Raw genomic sequence first — 25,073 nt, forward strand, 5'->3', positions numbered from 1 at the left:
TGGGACTACAGGCGCCCGCCACAACGCCTGGCCATATTTTGGTTGCAGCCATCATTGTTGTTTGGCGGGCCCCAGCTGGGGATTCGAACCCGCTACCTTAGGTGTATGTGGCTGGCGCCTTAGCCGCTTGAGCCACAGGCGCCGAGCCCTGTTAGTGGATTTCTTGCTGGCAAATGTAATCAGATGTTTTCAATGTCTACCGATTGTCAGGGTAAAATGCCCGTCTTCTCTGTGTGTACAAGACTGTTTCATTTCAGCAAGTCTGTTTCAAGTTTTGCAAAATGTTTTCAGATCTTGGCATTGTAGAATCTGGAGTGTCAGCGCTAAAAGGACAGGAGAGTCCAACAGCATCACTTTATGGCGAGGGAAACAGGACACTCAGAGGCTACCTGTATGTCTGTCTGCACAACTGGGACTAGTGCTTAGTGTTCTTCTTGGTCAAACCAGTGACTTTCCCCTAAATCTCCTTTGGCAAGCAAGTCTGTGTCCCTTTGCTGTGTCTTTTCTGATGTGTCTCCTTGCCACTTCTCAGCGTGTGGGGAGGGGTACAGGGTGGGTGTCGGAGCACAGACTTCATAATCCTATAGACCAACAGTCCCCAACCTGTTTGGCACCAGGGTCTGGTTCGTGGAGGACAATTTTTCCATGGACAGGGTGGGGGTGAATGGTTTCAGGATGATTCAAGCACATTACATTCACTGTGTGCTTTATCATTAATTGTAATATGTAATGAAGTAATGATATAACTCACCATAATGCGACTTCTGTGCTAATGATAATCTGTATTGGCAGCTGCTAGCAACAGCCTCAGCTCCACGTCAGATCACCAGGCATTAGATTCTCGTAAGGGGCAAGCAACCTAGACCCCAGTTGTACAGTAGGGTTTGTGCTCCTACGAGACTCTAATGCTGCTGCTGATCTGGTAGGAGGTGGAGCTCGGGTGCTGACTGAGTGATGGGGAACGGCTGTAAGTACAGATGAAGGTTTGCTTGCCCACAGCTCACCTCCTGCTGTGTGGCCTGGTTCCTAACAAGCCACAGACTGGTGCAGGTCCACAGCCGGGTACTGCAGCTGTATGATCAAAACCTACGTACGGGCTCAGCCACAGGCAAAGGCCTTAACTTCTTTGAGCCTCACACATGACATGCGGGATGAGAAGACCCACTCCACAGGGCTGCCTGGCACCGTTTTCAGCTCAATAAATCACCGTGTGCTTTTACAGGATGCCAGTGTGGGCAGAAGTGAAGGCCCATTTCACTGACCCTCCAGCCCCTGAACCGGCCAGGGTAAGACCTGCTGGGCTGTGCTCAGCTCCCCTGGATGTAAATGGTATACGGCATGAGATGAATGTTGTAGGCTTTCCAGAATCAATTATCATGTGTGGTTATCAGAAGATTTTTATTCAATGTCTTGGTGTAAGGAAGCAGTGATACAAATAAACCCAGAATTGATATTTGCTTTGGGATAAATCGTATGGCGTGGGAGAGTGGGTTCCTTTCTGTATTGCTCTCTGCCCTAGACGACAGAAAGTACAGCTAGTCTCTGAGGGCACTGTCAGCTTATGTCTGGGAAGCCCGCGGGCCTGAGGGGCTCATACGGAATAGAGAAAGGCAGCTCTCGCTTTGTGGTTGTGAAAAGGCCTCTTCCTGTCTCCAAACCAGAGGGTTTATGTCACCCCTTCCTCTACATGGTGTGATCCTGATCCGGCAACCACAGCAGGGCCCCTGAGAAGGAGCGTGTGACAGGTGCCTGCTGACCACACACCCTCCTCACCCATGTCCGCCAGCTGCTTATTAGCTTAGTAGTAAACGCTACAGGTGGTCTGCGGTGGACAGGCCTGCTTTCTCTGGCACGTTGGCAAAGTAGCCAAGAGGACTTGGTCCATTCCCTTGTTTTGGAAAACTGCCACGAGGGATGGCCATTTCTTCAGGCTGGCCTCACGTCCATCCAGAGTGTCCACACAAGGCCATGTGGATACCTATCGCTTTATCAGGCCGAGGGTATCTGGAATCCTCACTCTATAATCTCAGCTGTTTGACCTTGGCCAGTGTCCAACCTGCCTCTCACCCATCTGGGAGGCGGACACCACGGCAAGCCCCGTCCCACTGGGTCCTTGTGAGGATCAGACAAGAAGGGACCGAGGGAACCAGTGCGTACCGGGAGCCCCGGGAATGGTAGGAAGCTCTCACAATTTTTCTGCTCAAGAATAGCACCTGTAACAAACGTCTCCTTTTTTGAGAACGTACTCTTTTCTACATTTTTTAAAACCCGAGAAAGAAAAGAAAATCCCCAATCTTAACAGAAGCCCAAGAAAGTACTTGGGATATCCACAGCGTGAGGCCCTTGCCCCAGCAAGCTGAATAACAACCACGGGGAGCCATGTGGATCTTTATCTCCAGCAGGTACAGAGCACATTTACGGGCACAGTCAACTCGTAGATGAAATAAATTTGCTTTTTTAAAAATCATCCCAGCGTGGCTCACCCCTGTCATCCCAGCACTCTGGGAAGCTGAGGTAGGGGGATCGCCTGAGCTCACAAGCTTGAGACCACCCTGAGCCAGAACAAGACCTTATCTCTAAAAAATAGCACTGTGGTGGGTACCTGTAGTCCCAGCTACTCTGGAGCTGAGGCGAGAGAATCACTTGAGCCCAAGAGTTTGGTTGCTGTGAGCTATGATGCCCTGGCACTATACTGAGGGTGACGAAGTGAGATACTGTCTCGAGAAAACCCCCAAACCAAAAAATCATCCCTACAGGCAAGTTTGAGGACCTTTCCTGGGCCACATCAGACTTGAAGGCAGAAAGTGACAAGCTCAGGCCCTTGGCTGCGCACCTGCTCAGCTGGGGACCCGCGCGCCCGCTGCTGGTCGGGATTCTTTACTGCGAGCTGAGCAGAGTTTGGACCTTCGTGATTCTGAGCGGGTGGGGTATGCGCTCCCTCTCCCCCACCACGGGGCTCCCATCCTCAGGGTCAGCCTGCGGTTCCTGATTTCACAGTGAGTTGAATGTCAAGGAAATTCGTTACAGGAATCCCAGGCAGCCTGTCCGTGCCCATCAGCGTGGGCATACAGAGAAAGAGGTAATTGGCTCGGCGCCTATAGCTCAACCGGCTAAGGCGCCAGCCACGTACACCTAAGGTGGCGGGTTCGAATCCCCAGCCCGGACCCGCCAAAACGACAATGATGGCTGCAACCAAAAAATAGCCGGGCGTTGTGGCGGGCGCCTGTGGTCCCAGCTACTTGGGAGGCGGAGGCAGGAGACTCGCTTGAGCCCAGGAGTTGGAGGTTGCTGTGAGCTGTAATGCCATGGCACTCTACCCAGGGGGACAGCTTGAGGCTCTGTCTCAAAAAAAAAAAAAAAAAAAAAAAAGAAAGAGGTAATTGATTCTTTTTTCTTTTCTTAGACAACGTACAGGGTGGTTGGGAAGATAAAATTACCAGCCTCTCTATAAATATTTAATCTATTTAAATCATATAAGATTATTCCAAAGCCAAAGGCATCATTTCTCTTTAGAATCAGGAAGATTTCCAGTGTGAAGAGTGTCTCGTGGAGATTGGAAATGTTGCACCTCTCTGGAGCAACCAGAATTAACTCCTTTTTAGAGGACACTGCTGGATAGGGTCAGGTTGGCACCTTCTTTTCTTGCCTCAATCTCATGTCACCTGCTGTGTCAGGGTGTCAGTCACTTGAGGTTGTGGGGAGGAGGAGTCCTCTTGCCAGGCTCTCTGCCACACCTGGTCCTTCTCAGGGGTTCACCAACCATCCCGAGTTAGCACCTCAGTTGCCCTCCGTTTCATTCTTTCTCCACGAAACCACGGCTTCTGATGTTGGCCACGTGTGGAACCAACATCAGTGTCCTAAGAGGCCCCTGAGGTCTGTTCAGAGGCAGCAGCAGTGGCTGGGCTAGGAGCTGAGTGCTGGCCTTACCCTGCCACGGCTCTGTTCCCATGGCTCAGTGTGACCAGACGGGCCGCCTCTTCTTCAGGAAGGCCCCAATTCCCTCCTGCCCATCCTCCAGGGCGAGGTTGTCCACCATGGTCTGGGAGGTGAGGCAGTAGGCGGTCTTCAGGTCCTGGGGCAGCTGCCTATAGAAGGCGGCCTTGCCCAGAGCCAGCACGGGCCGGCTGAGAGAGGCGATCTTGGTTGCTATCCTCCTGGTCTCCTCCTGCAGCTGTGCCTCGGGCACGACCCTGCTCACCAGCCCGTGCAACAGGGCCTCCTGGGCGGAGATGGGCTCCCCGGTAAACAGCATCTCCAGGGCCACCTGGGGGAGACACGGAGGTGACTGGGGTGAGCTCCTGGGAGCTGCCCTCTCCCTTCACTCTGACCACCCTGTTACTGCAACACACACCCCAAGGCTGTCCCCATTCCTGGCTAAATTTTAACCTTTGCCCTTCCCCCCATGGGACACATACTGCATATTTCAGGTGTTTTACTGTGTATCTCCTCTGCTTGCATGTAAACCCCAACAGGGCAGGTTTTTAAGCCTCAATCATTTCTGAGCCTCCAGCATTAGAAGGCTGTCTTGCACATAGTAAGCAGCCTACTAAATACAGTGGAACCTCTGTGAGCTGACCACGCAAGGGACTGTAACAAACTGGCCAACACAGGGAGGTGGTCAACGTAAGGAACTTCCATTGAGCACATGGAGTGCATGTCTGTGGGAATCAGGTCAACTTAAGGATGTGGTAAGTGTAGGGAGGTGGTCAGCTATGGGGGCTCTACTGTATTTACTAATGAATGAAGGAGAAAAATTAAAATATCCCAACTGAATCACTCTGGGAGAATGTGGAATTCAAACCCCCGGCAATAGGGGACAGGGAAGATCCTTGTGTGTCACGGGGAGAAGGTTCTGGTTATAGGCAGGGGTAAGAATTAAGCAGTGTCTTGACTTCACTTCTACACAAAAGATCCTTCTATTATTGGTGGGTCTCTAAAAGTAAACAAAAAGGAGATGAACTTGAGCTAGAACATGAGGGATTTTAATTCCACGGAAAAGCTATTTCTCCCTTCAATCTCGCAGTCAGGGCAGGACAGGCTGCCAGACGTCCAGCCAGAGACGTTCAGAGAGAGACAAAGACAGTGGCTGTCAGCAGAGCCCCACTAGAATATGAGTGCTGTGCCTGGCACATTCAGGCATCCAACAGCGGGCAGGCGCCATTTCTTCCTCTCCTCTTACCTGCAGCCTCGTGGCTATAAAGACAGCAAGTTCTGACACCATCTTGTGTAAAATCGTTTTAAAAGATGAAAGAGGTTGGTTGCAGTGGTATTCCTCTCACTCTGGGAAGCTGAGGCAGGAGGATACCTTGCGCTCAGGAGTTCAAGAGCAGCCTAAGCAAGAGGAAGACCCCGTCTCTACTAAAAATAGAAAAAGTAGCCAGGCGTTGTGGCAGGTGCCTGTACTTCCAGCTACTCGGGAGGCTGAAGCAGGAGGATGACTTGAGCCCAGGAGTTTGAGGTTGCTCTGAGCTAAGTTGATGCCATAGCCATCTAGCCTGGGTGGCAGAGTAAGACTCTGTCTCAAAAAAAAAACAAACAAAAAAAGAAAAGAAAACATCAATGTGGAACATTCTATGGGCAGCCTTGCCAAACACAGGATAAAGGGATCATGTCTTTTGGCCAAGTCCCTTCTTCTGTAGGTTCATTATCCCTTACTTTGGGGGCACACTTTTATCATCATTTGCACAGGACTCACTCATGATAAAGATGCTAATCGCTACATAGTGGAGGCTTTATGTGCCCTGCCTGTCCTTTCCTACTTGATGTAAAGTGACAGAGACCACCTTGAAGGGAGGGGAGTGACCCACAGGCCTCTCTGTCATGCCTGGAGTCTCCGGTGGGGATGACATTGCCCTTGGGCTTTGGCAACTGGCCCTGGTGGGCTCTGCAGGGTCACCAGCCTAGAATCGGGCAGTTGGCTGTGATTTCTGGGGTCTCTCCTCAAACCTGTGCAGCCCCACAGAGATGTGGGGCCTCCGGGATATGTCCCCGGAATCTCAGCTTTTGAAAGCAGAATAGTCAAGGGGAAGAGTGAAGCTCCCTTCAGGTTGGGGGGGGGGGCAGCTGAGTGTCCCCTTGAACTAACTGCTGCGTCTAGATGGACAGGAAGCAGGAGGCACGGGCTGGGGCGCTACAGTTAAGGCCGAGCCAGAGCACTGAGCTGGGCCACTGGAGGACACCGCTGTGCCAGCCTCCCCTCCAGTTTGGAGAGGACACTCAGGCTGCCTGGGGGACATTCAGCATGTGTGACGCAGCTCCTGCCAGCATGGCTCCTCCCCCATCCACCCGGGGGCTACAGGTGAGGGGCAAGGAGATTTGAATGGGATTAACACTCATAAAAGGAAGACTGGCCTGGACTGAGTCCCTGGCCCTGCCTGTGGCTTCCTGAGTCATGCCCGACGTATCTATCTATCCCCCGCTCTGGGCCTCAGTTTCCTCATCTGCCCTGGGGGGGATGATACTATTTAGCAGCACACTGGTTCACAGGGATTTGGCCCAGACAGATAAGAGTGGAATTCCCTAAGGGAAATGTCCTGTTGACTTTATGGCTCATCAGTTCAGTTCTCACTTAGCATTTAAGTTTCCTCACAGTGTGCCCCCTGAACTTCAGAATCAAGAGAAGAAAACCCCCACACTTCTCCCCAATCACCCCATGCTGCCTTTCAGCCTTGTGCCCTGTGAGTCCCCCATTAGAAGCTGGTGATTTAATTCCGAGGGGTGTCTGCATTAAAATTAACAAAAAGGACATTGGGCCACGGATAAACCCTCAAGGAGTGTGAGCGGGGTAGGAAGAACATGGTTTGGAATAGCAGGTGTCTAAGCTCCAACCCCAGGCCTGCGGCCTACTAAGCACAACACCTTCAGGGCCGTTTCCTCATCTGGAAACCAGGAGAGAGCACTCCACCCTCTCGCTGCGGTGCCCGTCATCCTGCGTCGCTGTTGTGAACATGCCCATTCCAATGGCAGATTCCTGGGAAGGGCTAAGGCTGAATTTAGGTGTTACAGCCCCTGAAAGGGCGTTCATTTAATGCAGAGGGATCTTCTGGGTCCCTGTGAGTCACACACGTGACAAGAACCGTGTGCTAAAGTCTACAGGAGACTGTCTCCCCACCCTGGGCCCTTTCAGATGGGCATTGGGTCATCTTCCCTTCAGGCTGTATACAAAATACCACAGCCTTATAAACAGACATGTCTCATAGTCCTGGAGGCCAGGATGCCCAGGATAAAGGTAGCCCTTGTCTGAGGGGGACCCAAGCGGCTTCCTGCTCTGTCCTCACTCAGGGAGAAAAGGCCAAGGCAGCTCTCTGGGGTCCATCCCTTCTTTAATGACACTAATTCCCTTCATGGGGGCTCCATCCTCATGCCCTAAGCATCTCCCAATGTCCTCACCCTAATACCATCACCATGGGGGTGAGGATTCAGCAAAAACTTGGGGGCATGCACACATCCAGACTGACGCTTGGCCTCTGTCTCCCAGGGATCACGGGCATCCCAGCTGCAGAGCTGAAGCAAAGAGGCAGGGAGAGGGTCGGGTGCGGGGACCTGCGAGCTGTTTGTCACACACACGTGGGCACACTCACACCTCGGAGCTGGCAAGGGCTGAGCAGGATGCCAGTGCCCAGCTGACAGAAACCCTCTCAGGCCCTCTTGTAAACTGGGGTGCTGAACCGTGCGCTCTCTAAGGCTGCCTTTCTCAGACTCTGGCCACGCAAATCACAAAAGGTGCTCTGTGTGGGGCTGGCCTGAGGGGTCTGCAAAGCAGGGCGTTAGGACCCTCCGGTTTGGAAACCCTTCTCTGTCCTCATCAGACTCCTGGAAATGAGATTATACAGACACACAAAGCTTCAACAGGCAAACAGGGAAGCCGGGCTTCCTGCCCCAGAAGATGCCTGGTTTGGGAAGAAGGGGCTCTGATTTTTCTCATGCTGTCGGCTAAGGCCTGGGGGAAGTGCTTCTAGGACAAGGCCAGCCCTGGGGAGGGGAGCAGCTGCATCAGGCAGTGTGCTCAAGTGATGGGAGACGATGCATTAGGTAAAAGGAGAGGGGCCTTTACAGATGGGGGAATTATCCATGCCCCGGCTGAGTCTGGCTCCCAGTGGACAGCCCCGCCTTCCGTCTCTGGCACAGCTGGGAAGGTAGGTGCCTGTCATAACCGGCAGAGGGCACTGTTGACCCACCATGCTGTTTTAGCCTGTGTGAAAAGGGCTGACACGCTTATCCTGGCCAGTTTGCAGAAGCACCTGCTGGCATCTCTGTGACACGCGTGCTCCTGAAGCTCAGGAGACAGGCAGGTGTTTTTGGTCCAGTTTAGATTTTTATGGATCCCAATTTTTCCTTCTAAAAATAAGATCTGACACAGGTCAGATCTGCAAATCCAGAAAACCCAGCGAAGGCCTTGAGGTCTGGCAGACTTTTCCTCCTACAAAAGTCTCTTTATTAGGACTTGGGTTTCTGCTCATCGGTGCGGACCCCAATCATATCCCCAAGTGGCCCAGCATTAATGAGCCCCAAGTGGAAAGGCACGTACTGAGGGGACCCTGAACCCCTTTCAGACGGCTGATTAGAAGAAGATCCTAAAGTCTCAAGTTGAGTGACTTAGGGGCCTTCTGGGGATCAGGACACGAGGGACACAGAGCAAGATAATCCTTGAGATTCTCTGTCCTGTCTTCTGAGACAGCCAACACTGTCTCTGGGAGGTAAAAGCTACGTTGTTCCTTACAACGTCCCTGCCCTTCGATCTTTGTCACTGGACAATTATGCAGTGTGGCTCTGAGGACTGGGCTTCCTTGGAACTTTAGGCCTGTTTTTGTCACATTTCTCCCTCTTCTCAAAAAACAATTTAAAATTTGATAAATGTGATAAAACTGTTAAGCTTCTAGGAGTCCATTCTAATAAGCGTTGGTTTCAAAACTTTGTCTTGAGAAAGAAGGGATTCTTATCCTGACCGTAGGGCTGATTTACAGGTTTTAAATGCCTGACGGTAGAACCTTCCAGCATGTCGGGTGTTGAGAGGATGAACAGGCACCAGGACGGCTAAGCAGTGCAGCCACCTTCGCTACACAGAGGCCTCATGATTTAATTCACACAGTTATTAGTTTATGAGCAAGTTCTGAAAATAGATTTGCAAAAAAATTTTTTTTGAGACAGTCTCTGTCACTCTAAGTACAGTGGGGTGGTGTCATTTTAGCTGACAGCAACCTCAAATTCCTAAGTTCAAGCCATCCTCCTGCCTTAGCCTCCCAAGTAGCTGGGACTCTAGGCACTTACCACAATGACCAGCTAGTTTTTCTATTTTAGTAGAGATGGGGTCTCACCCTCCCTCAGGCTGGTCTCAAACTCCTGAGCTCAAGTGGTCCATCCACCTCAGCCTTCCACAGTGCCAGGATTACAGGCGTGAGCCACCATGCCCAGCCTGCAACACATTTTCATTGAATGTACTTCCACAAAGGAGGGGTTTAAGAAATATTTACTAAATGAATATCTACACTTTTGTTTATTTATTTTTAGCGTCACATTCTCATTCTGCCACCCAGGCTGGAGGGCAGTGGCACATATACAGCTCACTGCAACCTCAAATGCGTAGGCTCGAGTGATCTTCCCACCTAAGCCCCGCTAAGGGCTGGGATTACCAGTGTGAGCCTCTGTGCCCAGCCAAATATCTATCATTTCAGTCTGAGACATTTTAGCAAGCCCACTCCAACCAATTTTCCTGGGCATGCAAGCTTGCAGGTGTCTTTGGAATTTCCTCACATTGCAGACATCCCAGAAAAGCCGGCATTTCTGCAGGCACCAAGCAGGAGGCAGCGGGAGATAGGGGTGCAGCCCTGAACCTCCTGGCCTCATTGCAGGGGTCTCCTTGGGTCTCATTGCTTTTGTGCTCTGGGCATGTGAAGAACTGCTATTTTTCATAGTTGATGCTAAAATAAACAATATATTCTTTTTTTATTTTGAGACAGTCTTAGTCACCCTGGGTAGAGTCCCAGGGCGTCATAGCTCACAGCAACTTTAAACCCTGGGGCTCAAGTGATCCTCTTATCTCAGCCTCCTAAGTAGCTAGGACTATAGGCACCCACCATATCATCTAGCTAGTTTTTCTATTTTTAGTAGAGACGAGGGTCTCAACTTTGCTCAGGCTGGTCTTGAATTCCTGAGCTGAGGCAATCCACCTGCCTTGGCCGGGGATTACAGGCGTGAGCCACCTCGCCTGGCCAGTACATTCTTGAAAGCAGTTTAGGTTTCCTGCTTGGTATGGTATATGACTCTGCCCGCCTTTTGTATAGATTTCTGAATGAGAATGTACTTTTTTCTCGAACAAGAACATTGTTGGTTTACACTTAAGGGATATTCCATAAATATTACTTTACGATGTCATAGAAAGGATGAAAGTTTTGTGAAATAGACTTCACTATGTCAGCAATGACAAAACCACTTTGCAACGTGGCTCCTTCTTGGGCAGATCCAACATCCCGTGCGTGGGATAGTCATGGTCCTGAAATGTGACTGTGTGTGCACCCACCAGACTCAGTAAGTTCTGTCTGGAATAAGACAGACGGTTGATGAACAGCGAGTCCGTAGCCTGCTATCCCAGCCTCTAGACACGGGCATGGCGTCAGCAAGCTGTTCAATCTCATGGTTCAACTGTTGGGTGTAACCAAACTGATTCTCAACTACACTTCATATCAGATGACCAAAACATGTACCTTTAGGAAAACAATTTCCAAAACCTAAGTGGTCGTACGTGGTGACTTCACAAACTTAACGCCCAGCTTGAGAAGCTGCAGAGGGACAGGCAGGCAGCTGGCCCTGCCCTCCCCAGCATTACAAGGAAGATGGTGGCTCATCCGACCTGATATGCGGTTGGCAGCATGTCCTCATGTGGGTGGCATCTTAAACAAGCTAGTTCTGGAAATTCACACAAACCTGCGGGCGAGCTCCAGAGGAGGGCTGGGGACAAGGTGGATTACCTTTCTGGGCACCGCTCGCCCCAAGGCCACCCCGGGGGTGGAACAGAACAGCCCGACGTTCACCCCAGGAGTCGCGAAGGAGGCCTTGTCGCTGGCCACGGCAATGTCGCAGCTGGCCACCAGCTGACAGCCGGCAGCTGTGGCCAAGCCGTTGACCATGGCGATGACAGGCACGGGGTGGTTCTGGATCAGCATCATGACCTGTGAAGGCAGACACATGCATTTCACTCCCACGCAGACGGGAACCACACCGGCGCTAGCCTCAGAGCTGGGACAGTCGTGTTTCCAGAGCACTTTTTGTATGAGCTGGTACATGAAGTTCTATGGAAAAGGCACAGAAGCACCAACCTGTATGAAGTATCTGCCCTGAACCAGACTGTATAATCTGGGCTTCCTAGGAACCCCGTTTTGCGACAAAGTCACTAAGCTCTGAGCAGGACGTCACCCACCTGAGGCCACCTGACAGGAAAAAGGGAAATGGGGCAGGTGCCAGGTCTGTGGCCCCAAGACTAGCCCTGTGAGGTGGCGGCCCAGCCCTAGCCCTGCACACCGGCTGCCTCCCAGCAACCCCCCTAAAGAACTGCGGATTTTTATCTCCAAGGACAAACAAAGGGCTCCCGGACAGTGCAGCTCTCACCCTGCCTGTGTGCGGCTCTTGTGTTAAAATGTCTGAAGCGGGTATTTGGTGTTTCCTTGAAACATTAAGGTGGAAAAGGGACTTGAAGGCAACGTCCTCAGTCGTTACTACGCAAATTAACACCGAGAATATTCTCTCTCAATCCCATTAAAATGGGGGTAGAGGGCCAGCCCTGCTGTCATCAAAATAAACAAAATTCCTAAAACAAAGAGGAGAGACAGAACGTGCTCGTGTGACCCCAGCCCCTGGTACAAATCTCCTCAACTTTTACTTTTGCAGCTTATTTTTTTCCTGACACTCTAAACAGATTGTGTTGCTATGGTAACTTCAGTTTTTAAATTGTTGCTCTTTGAACCTTCGCAGGGAGGGAGGGAAGGAGGGGGGCGCACAGGAACTAAATCTGGCTTCTTTCCCCAAGGCAGCTATTCAAAGAAAAACGACCTTCACTGATTTAAAGATTCTGCCTAAGAAACTTACCTTGTACGTTCATAAACATTTGCTATTTGGTAGCTTTAGTCTAAAATAACTAGTTATATATTGAAGCCGGTGGTGTCTTATTCTACAGTAGGGGTTTTAACTTTTGGAGGGGAGGGATCACCTTTTGAGAATCTGATAAATGCTAATGACCCTCTCCCCTGCAGACACCTGTAGGCAAAACTGTTCATGGCTTTGGGGGATTCGTGCATCATAAGGTTGGGGACACGCTCATGATTGAACTGGTTCCCAGTGAAATGGAATAACAAGAGGAGGAACTTACAAGAATGTCTAAAGTCTTGCAACAAAGAAAAGATTTTTAGACCTGAGTGTCCTTCTATCCCTCGGTGAAGTTACTTATGAAAAGCCAGCTGATGGGGATTAGAGTTGAACAGTCTATGCTCCCTGCCTGCCATCTCTGAATGGATTTCATAAAATCTCGTAGAAAAATGCTTAGGTCATGTAGTGTGTATATTCAGTAATGTTGAAAATGCTTACACCTTTGATCTAGAAATTCTACTTCTAGGAGATAATGTGAAAGCTCTATGATCAAAGATATGCACCAAATCATTGTTTTATAACAGTAAAAGACTCTAAGTATGAAAAATGAATAAATTGCAATGTCAACTAAACTGGATACTCTGAATAGAATACTCTGGCATTCTCGAGCTTATGCTGTGCTCTGGAGCCAGGCTGTTGGGGGCCGATGCCCAGGCTGTCCCTTACTGACCGCCTAGCCCTGGACAGTCACTTAGTCCCTCTGTTTTCATATCTATAAAATGTGTATGATAAGATCACCAACCTTAAAGAACATGACAATTAAACATATAAATGTGCCTAACGTGCTTAAAATACATCTGATACATAGTAACCATTCTGTGCCATAATCATATTACACATTACACACTATAATCACACCTGTATGTGGCTATTTAAATATGTTCACATGAAAAAATCATTTAAGGGAGGCACCTGTAATTCAGTGGGTAGGGCGCCGGCCACATACACTGAGGCTGGTGGGTTCAAACCCGGCCTGGGCCAGCTAAAACAACGATGACAACCGCAACAACAACAAAAATAGTCAGGCATTGTGGCAGACGCCTATAGTCCCAGCTACTTGGGAGGCTGAGGCAAGAAAATTGCTTATGCTCAAGAATTTGAGGCTGCTGTGACCTGTGAGGCCACGGCACTCTACCCAGGGCAACAGCTTGACTATGTCTCAAAAAAAAAAAAAAAAAAAAGAGAGAGAGAGAGAAAATCATTTAAAATGATAACTCTGACTTAGGCGTTCTAGAAAAAAAAAAAGAAATATAGTAAAATGTTAAGTTCTTTTTCAGTGTTACAAATATGGTATAGCATCTGTAATCTATTTTTCTTCCTTTATGCTTCTAGATTTTTAAAATTATTATTATTTTTTTTTAGGGGAAAGTGCAAACGCAGTCCCCCACTACCACAAATTATGCAGTTGAGTTTCCCACATTTGGGGAAATCGCAGGGGTCAGCACATCCGGAGTGCAGTGGATAAGCCTGGCCCTGAGAAAACCACCTTCGTCACCATGGTATCTCCCCTGCCAGGTAAGTATTAAAAATTACTTTTGTTGTTGTTGTTGCAGTTTGGCTGGGGCTGGGTTTGAACCCACCACCCTTGGTATATGGGGCCAGCACTCTACTACCCACTGAGCCACAGGTGCTGCCCAATTTTAAAATTTTTTAGTAGCAAGGACTTATTACTTTCATAATGGAAAACATTTAAAAAAAACTAGAGAGTGGCTCAGAAAAGACAAAGGGAACCTGCATAATGAATAAGCTCAGACAGTCAAAAGCTAGAGTCAAGAATTGGTTTGACTTCCTATTTGCTCTTCTGGAATTGTACTAAATTTGGTTCTGCCTACCCCAAAACGTGACGTAAATTTAACTCTGCCCTTGTCTCCTTTAAGAGCATCACTGAGGATTCCAAGTTATTTCCCAAAGCCAGAGACCTGGCTGATTGTCATTTTGGGGTATAAGAAGTGAGAAGAATCCCCCCTGGGCTTGAGTGTGCATCTCCAAATTTCAACAGGATGTTAGAACAGAGACAAGGGCAGGTCTCTAGCATAAGCCACCAAACCTGCCCCACAGAAGGTCACTCACTCTCCCAGGACCAACTTCTTCCCATTCTCATTCTTCTCCTCCTCAATGTGCCCTCCTCCCGATCTGTAAGTAATTAACTATCGTGCGGTAGCCCTGGCCTGTTACAGATTTGCTAGCGTTTGTAGCTGCGGTGCTAACTCAGGTATCTCTACCTTCCTTTTAAAAAACCCGATTTTCTCATGCCTGAGCTGAGCAGTGAACTCTGTAGCTCATTCTGTTCCGATCTGCCTGTGGATTACACTTGGAAATTGAAGTCTTGCACGAGTCCGTGTTGCTCAGACTTATCCAAGACAATCAGTCCACTTTCACACCTGTCTTTCTTTTTGAGGGCGACAGCCTGTTCATGAAGCAAGTCTTTTTCGAGGTCAAGGTCAAGGTGCTTCCAAGGAATCTGGCCTTTATCTCCTGAAGAAGCCCTGGCTCCCCTGTGGCCCTCTGCTAACCTGTTCAGATCTCAGTTCATGAGGTTACCGCAACAGAAAGATAAAAGCAGACCCTTGAGGGGGGACAGAAAGGTTCTACTGGTTTTCTCTGATGCTTGTCTTTAGCCAAACATAACGCATATTAGGAAAAAACTTTCAAAGCACCAAGCCGCAGCAAACCCAAGAGCAGAATGTTCCATAAACACCATTAGTGCAGGAAACAAAGACCTGAGTCTCACTCTAGCTTGCTTCCGCCTCCACAAGAAGCGGCCGGTGAATCTCTTTCCTGTTTGTCTTTCCATGAAATGGGAAGAAATAAACCCTGATCTCTTTATGGGTTTCTGGAAGGACAAAGAAAACAAATGACGCTCAAGAACCCATCATCTTCATCTCTTCCCTCTCACCTCCCTGTTGCTCCCCTGTCCTGTCCGCATAGCAGGGATTATTCAATATGTGTCCAATCGTTAGTGACCAAGTGAACGAGTGAGTCAGTGAATGAATGAACGAAAAATTAAGTAAGTTTAGGGTCGGGTTACAAAACTGTTGTATACATATAGTTTCTTTACTTTGTTTGACAGGAATTTTTTTTTCCTGTTCTATTTTACTCAAAACCTTGCAAGTACCTGCGTGATGCTATTGTGGGCGCTCGATACTCTTGGAGTGAACAGTGTGTTGGCTTCTATATCCAACTCTTTCCTATGCAGGCTTTATTTAATGCTTTTATAAACCATCTAAGAACTCTTTTTCCTCTGTGGCTGTTGGCAATTTTCCTCCTTAACATGGTAAAACAAGCAGAAAAGAAGCAACAAGGAAGAGGTTACTTCTCCTCCTTGGAGGTGGTGATTATAAAGGTCGGTTGAAAGAAAGATTTGAAAATAATTTCCAAAACCGTTGTTGTTGTTCCACTTCGGGACGCTTTCTTTCCAACTTAATAGAGTTGTTTTAGTTTAACAGTTTGTAAAATTAGCATAATCCTAGCTTCTTCCCCTTCAAAGATATGCATTTTCACCTTTCACCTCTTACTTAAAACTTGTATACCAAGGCACACCCCTACGATGCTGGAGATGGTACCTATGGGTAACATCATATATTCTACAAAACAAAATCAATACCAAATTATGGTCACTTCTTAAAAAGTCTAAACCAAATAGCTGTTTGGATGAAGGATTCAGTGACCCCAGGGTTTTCAGTCTCTCTCTGGTGGTCAGGTCTCAAAGACAAAATCCTATCCGTAAACCTGAAGGTTAATGCAACATTTCATGTCATCATTTTCACGTTTGCAACATTGACCATCATCCTGGCTTACCTCGGAACAGGTCTGAAACACTTCAGCATGATAACCTTGGCCTTGCTCACTGGTCAGTTCCTTTAAATCATGTCCGGAAGAAAAAACAGGCCCCTCAGCTGCGAATGTTTCCAATTGCGAAAAGAAAAGAGAAAGATATAAACAGCCAGAGGTGGGCAATCTACTTGTCTACTGGCCTGTCTACTGAATAACTGCAGCAAACTTTCACTTAGAGAAAACGGATGGCTCGATTTTGGAACGAATAGCTCTGGTTCCCTTGAAAAGTTACAGCCAGAATTTTGTGATGAAAAATGCAAGGTGAGGCATCTGTATCCTGATGTCCAGAACAGAAACTGATAAAAATATGCAGTTATACAAGAAGGCTTAGCAACCAACGTGAAGGTTATTTATTTGTTTTATTTATTTTGAGACAGAGCCTCAAGCTGTTGCCCTGGGTAGAGTGCTGTGGCATCACAGCTCACAGCAACCTCCAATTCCTGGGCTCAAGCGATTCTCCTGCCTCTGCCTCCCAAGTAGGTGGGACTACAGGTGCCTGCCACAACACCCAGCTACTTTTTGGTTGCAGCCGTCATTGTTTGGTGGGTCCAGGCTGGATTCGAACACACCAGCTCAGGTGTATGTGGCTGGCGCCTTAGCCACTTGAGCCACAGGCGCTGACCCTGAAGGTTATTTTTTACAGAGCTTTTGTGACTTGGTCTTGCCTGAGCGTATCGACTCATGCCGTCTCAGGCCATAGGCAGTCACCCTGTCATTTAGCTTAGGGTGGTGGCCAGCGACAGGGGTTGAACCGGGAAGGTCAGAGTGAGAAGGGACCTCAGCTGCCCTCTGGTCTGAGCTCCTTATTTTACACATGAGGGATTCAGGGATGTGGCAGCTGTCATTTTGTCTTTAGCATCGGCAACAAAATGTCATTCCACTCATGAACGGATAACACTTTCTCCTATTTCCCTGTGGCTGTGGTTATGGAGACAGGCAACAGTATTCTCTTTTTACAAGTGAGGAAATTAAGAAGCTGCTGCCTTTACTGCATGTAGGTAACACCTCGCATGGCAGCCGGACTCTACGAACTCAAATTTGTTTTACCTTCAGCATACACAACGGCTACACATTTTAGTTAACAATTGAAAAGATAAGCTGAGTATGCAAAACAAAGCATCATTCATTATATTTTTCTGCTAAGAACAGGAAGGACAAACCAATCAAATGTCCCCACAGGTCCTGGCTGACTAGCTAATCTGACTCGTTAATCACTAAGGGTTAGTGATTAAACTCATTTCATAAGGTCCACAAGGAAACTGATTCTCTGATTTTTTTTTTTTTTTTGAGACAGAGCCTCAAGCTGAGCCCCTGGGTAAAGTGCTGTGGCATCACAGCTCACAGCAACCTCCAACTCCTGGGCTCAAGTGAGTCTCCTGCCTCCGCCTCCCAAGTAGCTGGGACTACAGGTGCCTGCCACAACGCCCCGCTATTTTTTTGGTTGCAGCCGTCATTGTTGTTTGGTGGGCCCGGGCTAGATTTGAACCCGCCACCTTAGGTGTATGTGGCTGGGGACTTAGCCACTCGAGCCACAGGTGCCAAGTCGTTTTTTTTTTTTTCCTTTAGTTTGAGACAGAGTCTCACTCTGTTGCCCTGAGTAGGGTGCCATGGCATCATAGCTCACAGCACCCTCAAACCCTTGGGCTCAAGTGATCCTCCTGCCTCGGCCTCCCGAGTAGCTAGGACTAGAGGCACCTGCCATAACACCTGGCCAATTTTTCTATTTTTGGTAGAAACCAGGTCTTGCTGTTGCTCAAGTTAGTCTTGAACTCCTGAGCTCACGGGATCACCGACCTCAGCCTCCAGAGTGCTAGGATTACAGGGCTGAGCCACCACCCCCAGCCTTGTATGGTATTTTCACTAAACAGCTGTCCTTCCTATAATTTCCTCAGGTTAATAGGCGTTAGGACCAAGTCCTTAATTACACAAGAGTTTTCCATAATTAATGTAAAGGATCTTCAAAACAATTCTCTAGCTAAGTGAGGAAACGCCTGGCTAACCACAGACTTGTTGAGACTCTCCTGAGCACAGCAGGACACTAAGGACGGGTATCAATTTATACCTGAGATTACAATCACTTTCAGATCTTTGCTTTCAGCTTCATGAAGAATGTCCTTCTGCAGAGACTTGAGCATTGCAAGTGACAAGGCATTCCTCTTCCTCGGATTACTCAAGACAATGTCCCTGTGAAGAACATTGTATAATCAGTGGGTCACGCACTAGTCAGCACAAGTGAGGACCCTTGCAATTCTTCTCTAATTTGGGAGCTATTTTTAAAACCCAAGGAAAGAGAACTGTGGGTGCTTAGTGCCAGTGGAGGGGGTCTGTTGGCTCTCCAGAGTTACAGCTAAGTCAAAACAAAAAAAAAGATGCCCTGCAATGCAGTCTGGTCTTTTTTTTTTTTTTTAATCTCTCTTCCCTTGATTTGTTTCTCCTTTTCTCCACGTTTGCTGTCAGAATCACGACTGCCACCTCCACAGAAAGGGCAAGTCACAGCGGTTCTAGAATCACCGCTTCCGGGACGGAGAGGATGCACGTTTTGAATGACAGCGGCGGGAGCCAGAGAAAGCCATCAAATACGGCTCCTTCAACTCACTTCTTCCCATTGTTCTTCAGAATAAGGTTAGGAAAGGAGCCAAGAACGAAAATGCCCCCCCATCTCCTCCCACCCACTCCAAAGGAAAGGCAGCTGATGCACCCATGATACGATGTTTTTCACTTTTTAAAAAAATATATACTGGTGTCCTGTCATTCTGCAAAGTAATTCACGCTGAGAATGGGAAGACGCGTGAAGAATTCAAGGACAAAGCCACACAGCAAGAGGGCTCTTCTGGACACATCAGTGCACAGAACGCTGCTATTCCAAGGGCCTGCCTGCTATTTTAAGGCACCCCACACGTCAAATAGAATAATCTGTATTGTTACCCACCGCCCGTCGGCAGCAATGTCTTATTTTTGCTCTTGTAAGAAGAAGGGCAACGAATCAAACACCAGGTCATTGTTCTACATTTCCTGTTAGTCCTCTCCTGCCTTTTCTGTTCTTTTTGAATCTGATACGCCTACTGGTATGTAGTCAGCTCGGGGTCCTTCAGAAACAGCCTTCGGTGTCATTGTTTTCTGGAAAACAACTTTGATGGCTGAATTCATTTCTGTGCCGTAAGAATAACCACTTCTCGGGAAGACCATCTCCACTTGGCTGCAGTCCTCGGGTGGCTGTGCTGTTTGTCCTGCTGCTTCTCACAGATGTACTCTCTAAGTCCAAAACTCATTGTAGCCAAGATGCTCGTGGACTTCAAAACCTGTATTTGGTGGTGGCGGTGACAGAATTGCTCTGAGAAAATAATGAGTCTACTGTTGCTGTGAAAAGCTTCCATCCCATGGATGACATGCGCTTAAATTAAATTCTAAGGCCTTAGGCAACATTGTGTAAAGAGGTTCCAGCCCCCGAATGCCCCTGCTGTTCATATGTGTCCCATTATCCTCTGGCTCATGCATTACACACTGTCAGTGTTCCAAACTGCTGAGTTCACCAGGCTTCTGCTCCTACCACTCCAGCCAAAGTGTTCTCACCAGTGACCCAACTGCCAGATCCGAATCCACCAGCCGCCTCCGTCATGCTGTCCTTCTGGAAACAGACTTCTCTGTTGGCTGTTCTGTGCTCCTCTGGCCAGCCCTTCCTAACTTCTCTCATGGGCTTTGCTAGCCCCTAAATGCCAGCGACTCTCAGTTTCATCCTTTGCCCTCTTCTTGCTCCATACACTCTTCCCGGGCGACTTCACCAATGGCCTGACATCAGCTGCCACCTCTGAGCCGAGCCCCAGGCCTGCGTGTTCATTCCCCTGTCCGCTGGCCCTCTCCAGTCACGTGTTCCTTGGGCATCTCACCCTGCCTCTCCAAACATGCCCCTGTCCTCCCTCCCTTCCCTCTGCACTACTACTCAGTTGTCCCAGCCAGAAACGGGAAGTCCCTCTAGATCCCCAACCCTTCCTTACTCAACTGGTCATCTCACTCTCAGTGATTCCTCCTAAAAATCTCACCAGTCTGAACTCTCCAACGGCTACCTTGGTTCAAAACACGTGAAGCCCGGCCTGGAGAGCTTCCCCCATACTGGCCACTTGAAGAATGAGGTTGCTGTTCACATGGGCAAGAAAGTAAGGAGCAGAGGAGCCACAGGACGGGCAGCATGAATAGACAGGATTGACGTGCAACGATAGCAAGAAAAGAATAACCACTAGTGTCACAGATGGGGAGCACAGGTAGAAAAAATAAGAAAACAGCAACCTGAATGGGATACTGAGTAACAGAACATACCCTAGCAATAACCAGAGAAGGGCAGGCACAAGTGTCACCAGAAACAACACAGGACACATGTGACATTACAGTCCCTCTGCCCCACACCCCAGTGGGCTCATATAAGGTGAAAAAATCCCCTGCCCTATAGCAGGGTCCCCAGTGGTCAAAAAAAAGGGGCAGGGCAGAGACATCAAGAATGAGGGAGGTCAGAGGATAGATAAGGAGAAGCCCCCGCAGACCCTAGAGCTGCAGTCTGCAGGCCGTGTGCCCGCTGCAATCCGTCTCTGATAGTTTGGAGTGTACGATCAGAGTGTACTATCAGGGATTAAACTTTTCGCTTCTTTACATAAATTGCCATGTCCCTCACAATCATTCTTTGATCAGGGGAGACAGGAACTGAGGTGTTCACATCAATAGCTGGTGACAGTCTATCACCGGGGCATGTGATATAAGTCTCATGGCAAGAGCTGGTCCCTGTAAGTGTTCTGAGCTGTCTGAAGAGCACTGTTCACCCCTGGAAGGTCCCTGGAATGAGGCTGTCAGGCTCACATGTGGAGGAGACAGTAAATATTGTCTGCCGAATGAGTGATAAAAAATAGCGTCTTTACTTTCTTAGCCAGGGCAGGGGACTTGGGCTGCAGGTTTCTGTCATCGCTTCTAAACCCAAGTGGCAAGTGGTGAGGTGGCAGTGCAGGAATAACTTTGGGGGCAGAGGGACGTGCCTCCAGAGGCTCCTGGTGATCCTATCTCCTGGCCACGTGGCCTTGAACAGGCTGTCACCTCTCTGAACTGGTGTCCCCACTAGAAAGTGGGATCGTGTCTATCTTGTAGGTCATCATTAGAATTAGGGATAATGCCTGCGGGGTGCCTAGACAGTACCCAGTTCAGAGCTAGCCCAGCTGACATGACAGCATTGTTTCTGCAAGGAATGGCTTTGAAAAGGGACACTTGCAGAGCCTGCCAGGTCCTAACACAGTATCACTTCAATGCCTGGCCCAGGCCTTTCCTTCCCACTGACGATTCCCAGTGTTTATGACAGACTGTGCCAATCACCTCCCTTTTATGATTCATGTTTAACTTCGAGGAATACAACTGGCCTTTTGTCATCTGGCTGCTGTGCCCAAACTCAGGTTTCTGATCAGATGTAACTACAATTATAGAAGAAACACTGCCCTTGAAAATGGACAAGAAGGGTCTTGTGTGGGCCTTGCATGTTAGAGCCCGCCCTGGCCGCCTTCAGGCTGTGCTGACCCTATAGATGAGCACCGAGTCCACAGGGAATAGAATCGCTCCCTCCACACCCTGCTACCCTTACAGAGACCCTGGAATTCCCTGCCCCTGCAGTGGGCACCCCTAGGCCCAAGGGTAGCCAAGAGCAATGGTCTATAGGGGTGAGGGGGCAGACAGAATTCAGACCTCCCAGATGGGGTGTCTGGAGAAGTGGGAGGGAATGAGAGGAGGGTAGGACGAAAAGGAAAGAGCTGCTGTCCAGCCCTTCTGAGGACCACCTAGCTAGGAATCTGATGATTAGGAATTCAGACATGGCCTTCTGGTCTCAGGACGGTATACTTGTCAGGGTATACTTGTCTATCAGCCTGATTTGTAGCTCACAAGTGCTGCAACATGCTACACAGGCTGCATTTTGCGCCCTGCCCTGGCCAAGCAACTATCAGGGTCAGGCCTGGATGGCCCAGGGCCCACCAGCTTTTCCTACTCCATCGTCCAGTTTCAGGTCTGTGCACTGACATGTTTTTAAGAGTTTTAGGCTAGTTGCCATCTGAGCTCAGGACGCTGTGTCCTTCATCCAATTTACCCACTGCCCCAGGCCAGCACTTCTGGCTGAGTGCCAAAGAGTGGCCCTGGATCCGGGTCAGGGTTCTAAGGGGGCACAGCCCTCCTCTGAAAGGCCTTCTTGGAGGGCCAGGGCGACATGGACCACACCAGCCCCAGGTCCAGTAAAACTCAGTTGCCCTGAGGGTCTGGGGTGGGGGAGTGCTGGAGAGTTCAGGTCCACTTCCAGAACTCTCGTGTGTGTCCTGCCAACGTCCTAACCTGGGCTGCGGGGATTTCTTCCCCTGGGAGCCTGAGCGGCAGGTCCGACGGGGACCTGACCACAGCCCGGCCCACCGACAGGAGCCCCGCCCGGCCCGCGGGCTGACCTGATGCCGTCCCGCTGCCGCGCACAGGTGAGCTGCACCTCGGACTCGGGTCCCCCGGCCCCGGCCGGCACCCGGCTGCAGAAGCGGGCGGGCAGCCGGGCGCCCGGGCCTCGAGGGAACCAGCAGGTGCCCTTCGCCCCAAAGGCCCGCAAAGCCGCCATAACAGCCGGAGAAAGAGGGGCCAGTAGCCACCAGATCACCACTCCTGGCAGGCCGCAGGTGCTGCTCTCGGGGGCGAGGCTGAAGGCTGAGCTGGGAGCGAAAGTCAGACGTAACTTCCGCCCCGCCCCCTGGACGCCCCGCCCCTGGACGCCCCGCCCCCTGGACGCCCCGCCCCCTCCTCCTCCCCGGCGCTTTCTTTTTGCAACAACCTGGAACGCGTGGTTTGTGTGGAGGTGAGTGGCCTGAGCTGTCACTCCTCCGGAATTGTTCTGCCGCCGCCTCGGGAATTGCCCGGGGCCTGGGGTGACTGGGAGGGGTCACAGCGGAGGTGCAGCCCACCCAGCCCTTCAATGCTGGTGTCCTCTCTTCAAGGCCCCTATTCTGTTCTATTCTATTCATTTCCTTGAGGCAGAGTCTCACCCTGTCATCAGGGGTAGAGTTCCCAGCATAGCTCACAGCAACCTCTAATTCCTGGGCTCAAGTGATCCTCCTGCCTCCAAGTAGCTGGGATCACGGTGTGGGACCTAACACCCGGCTAATTTTTCTATTTTTGGTAGAAACGGGGTCTCGCTCTTGCTCAGGCTGGTCTTGAATTCCGGAGCTCAAATGATCCTCTCCCCTCGGCCTCCCAGTGTGCTAGGATTATAGGAGGGAGCCCTCACCCCTGGCAAGACCCACATTTTGGATTAGGTTTCTACCACGAGGTAGAATGCAGATTTGAAATGGAAAGTAAGTTCATAACTAAAATAAAGTCAAATTACTGAAGCACCCGAGTCTATGCGCTGGTATTCGTCATCTGCCCTCTTAGTCATGCCAAGTGCCACAGGTGATGCGGGGTCAAAAAGCCAGATCAAAATGACCACTTCATGGGCCAAAGTCCACCTGCGGAAGACATGTGTCACCTTACTAAGATCCGCTTCGCTTGCAGGATGAGGGAGGTTTGGTTCGAAGGAGGTGAGGCCACTTGCTCCGCCCAGCATGAGACTTGGTGTGAGGTGTGTGTACAGGGCTTCAAGAAAAGGCAAGAGCTTGGAGCCTGGAAGTCACAGATGAGAATGTAAAGTTTCAGAGACGACAATTTCCACCTGCTTCTCAGTTTTATTGAATAATAATAAAACAGTCGCTCTCTGTAGAACCCCCCAACCCCATGCTAGTGCCTGTACTGATGCGGTCCATCTCTTTTAACTCCAGGACAACCTGGTATCGTGACCCGGTTCAGTGACCGGCCTTGCTGGTGCTATGTGCGGTGGTCAGAGCCTTGATGAGGCTGCAGGAGGATGCTGGATGCTGCTGTGGATGGAGGGCTTGGTCCTCATCTGAATTCCGCTGCCTTCTCTCCCATTCCTTTCATGTCCTGGTCCCTCCCCTGATTTCTTTCAGAGCTTGTAGCCTGGGTGGAGGGAAGTGGAGGTGGACAGGGCGGCATTATCCGAGCCAGAGTCGACATGCCTTGCTGAACCGCTGCTCCTTCCTTAAGCAGCTCAAACTATTTTCAAATTCAGGCGGCCTCCCCTGGCCTCCTCTGGCTCTCATTAATTTCTGTAGGGCTGCTTGCTTTTCTTCTCTCTTGTTCGGTGCCCTTCTAATCTGTTTTCCACGCGGGCCTTCTCCCTGACACAATTTGATTTCCAGGTTGCTAGCAGGCGTCTCTCTGGCTTTGATTTACGTGCTCCTTCCCTGTGCCACATGTCTTTGCCGCACAGATGTGTCTTCGCTACCTTCTCGCATTTCCTTTAAAGACCCACAGATGCTTGGCAGAACGCTGCAGAAATAATGCAGAATAAAAAGACGGTTCCAGGGAGGCTGGTGTCTCAGGCTTGATGTAGGAATGGAGGAAGATTTAGACCTCCTCGGGGTACAGAGAGAGGGAAGCAGAGTGCAGATCTTCAGCATCTTATGGTTTTTAAACTTTCTTTTTAAAAAAAAATTGATTTCAGGCCCTTCTAAGACAGCCAGGTAATGACACAGTGCCAAGGGGCAATGGTGAAGATGGAGGGGCTTATTTTCTGTGGAGATGTGTGTAAATGATTCTCAAGTTCCAGCTTCCCACCCTCATCTCCCTCCCCATGTCTGCCCCCTCTCCATAAAGTGATAGCAGAGTCAAACACCCATGCAGCAGAAGGGTTTCAGACTTGTTGTTGCTACAGCCGCAGGTCCTTTTTAGTAAGCTACTTTTCTGATTTAATATTTTATTTATGATCCACCAGCCATTATCTACATGCCTTTTGCAAGCTTAATTTTTTCCACAAGGACTCAGGCCTCAAGTTAGGTGAAAATTAATTTAGAAACCAAATGGGGGTGGGAGTGAAACTAACATTCTTTTGCCCCTGCTTAACACAGAGCTTGAGTTTGGCCAGGTGTCCCAAACAAAACAAGAGCAGTCCCTTCAGGTCAGGGAGGTGGACGTGTAGCAGGACGTGATGGAGAGGCCTGTGTTGGGTTCCACAGCGCCGCAGTTGCAGGTAACATTTTCAATGAGCTTGAATAGTT

General features: G+C 49.5%; 1 protein-coding gene and 1 non-coding gene across 2 annotated transcripts; both read right to left on the reverse strand.

Annotated features, from left to right (window-relative positions):
* Window positions 1-3,444: 3,444 nt before the first annotated feature.
* On the reverse strand, window positions 3,445-22,671 carry ECHDC3 (enoyl-CoA hydratase domain containing 3). Its single transcript, XM_003786816.3, has 5 exons — window positions 22,422-22,671; window positions 18,032-18,153; window positions 15,934-16,031; window positions 10,965-11,165; window positions 3,445-4,264 (listed from the first exon to the last, which is right to left on the reverse strand). Exons 1-5 carry the CDS (start codon window positions 22,580-22,582, stop codon window positions 3,953-3,955), a joined length of 894 nt encoding a protein of 297 aa, XP_003786864.1. The 5' UTR covers window positions 22,583-22,671; the 3' UTR covers window positions 3,445-3,952.
* LOC111724132 lies at window positions 13,495-13,658 on the reverse strand. Its single transcript, XR_002772481.1, has one exon. It is a non-coding gene; the product is annotated as a U1 spliceosomal RNA (small nuclear RNA).
* Window positions 22,672-25,073: the final 2,402 nt, after the last annotated feature.

This window comes from Otolemur garnettii, unplaced genomic scaffold (assembly GCF_000181295.1).
Source record: "Otolemur garnettii isolate 467f Iridium unplaced genomic scaffold, OtoGar3 scaffold00019, whole genome shotgun sequence".
In the NCBI taxonomy this organism is placed as follows: Eukaryota; Metazoa; Chordata; class Mammalia; order Primates; family Galagidae; genus Otolemur; species Otolemur garnettii.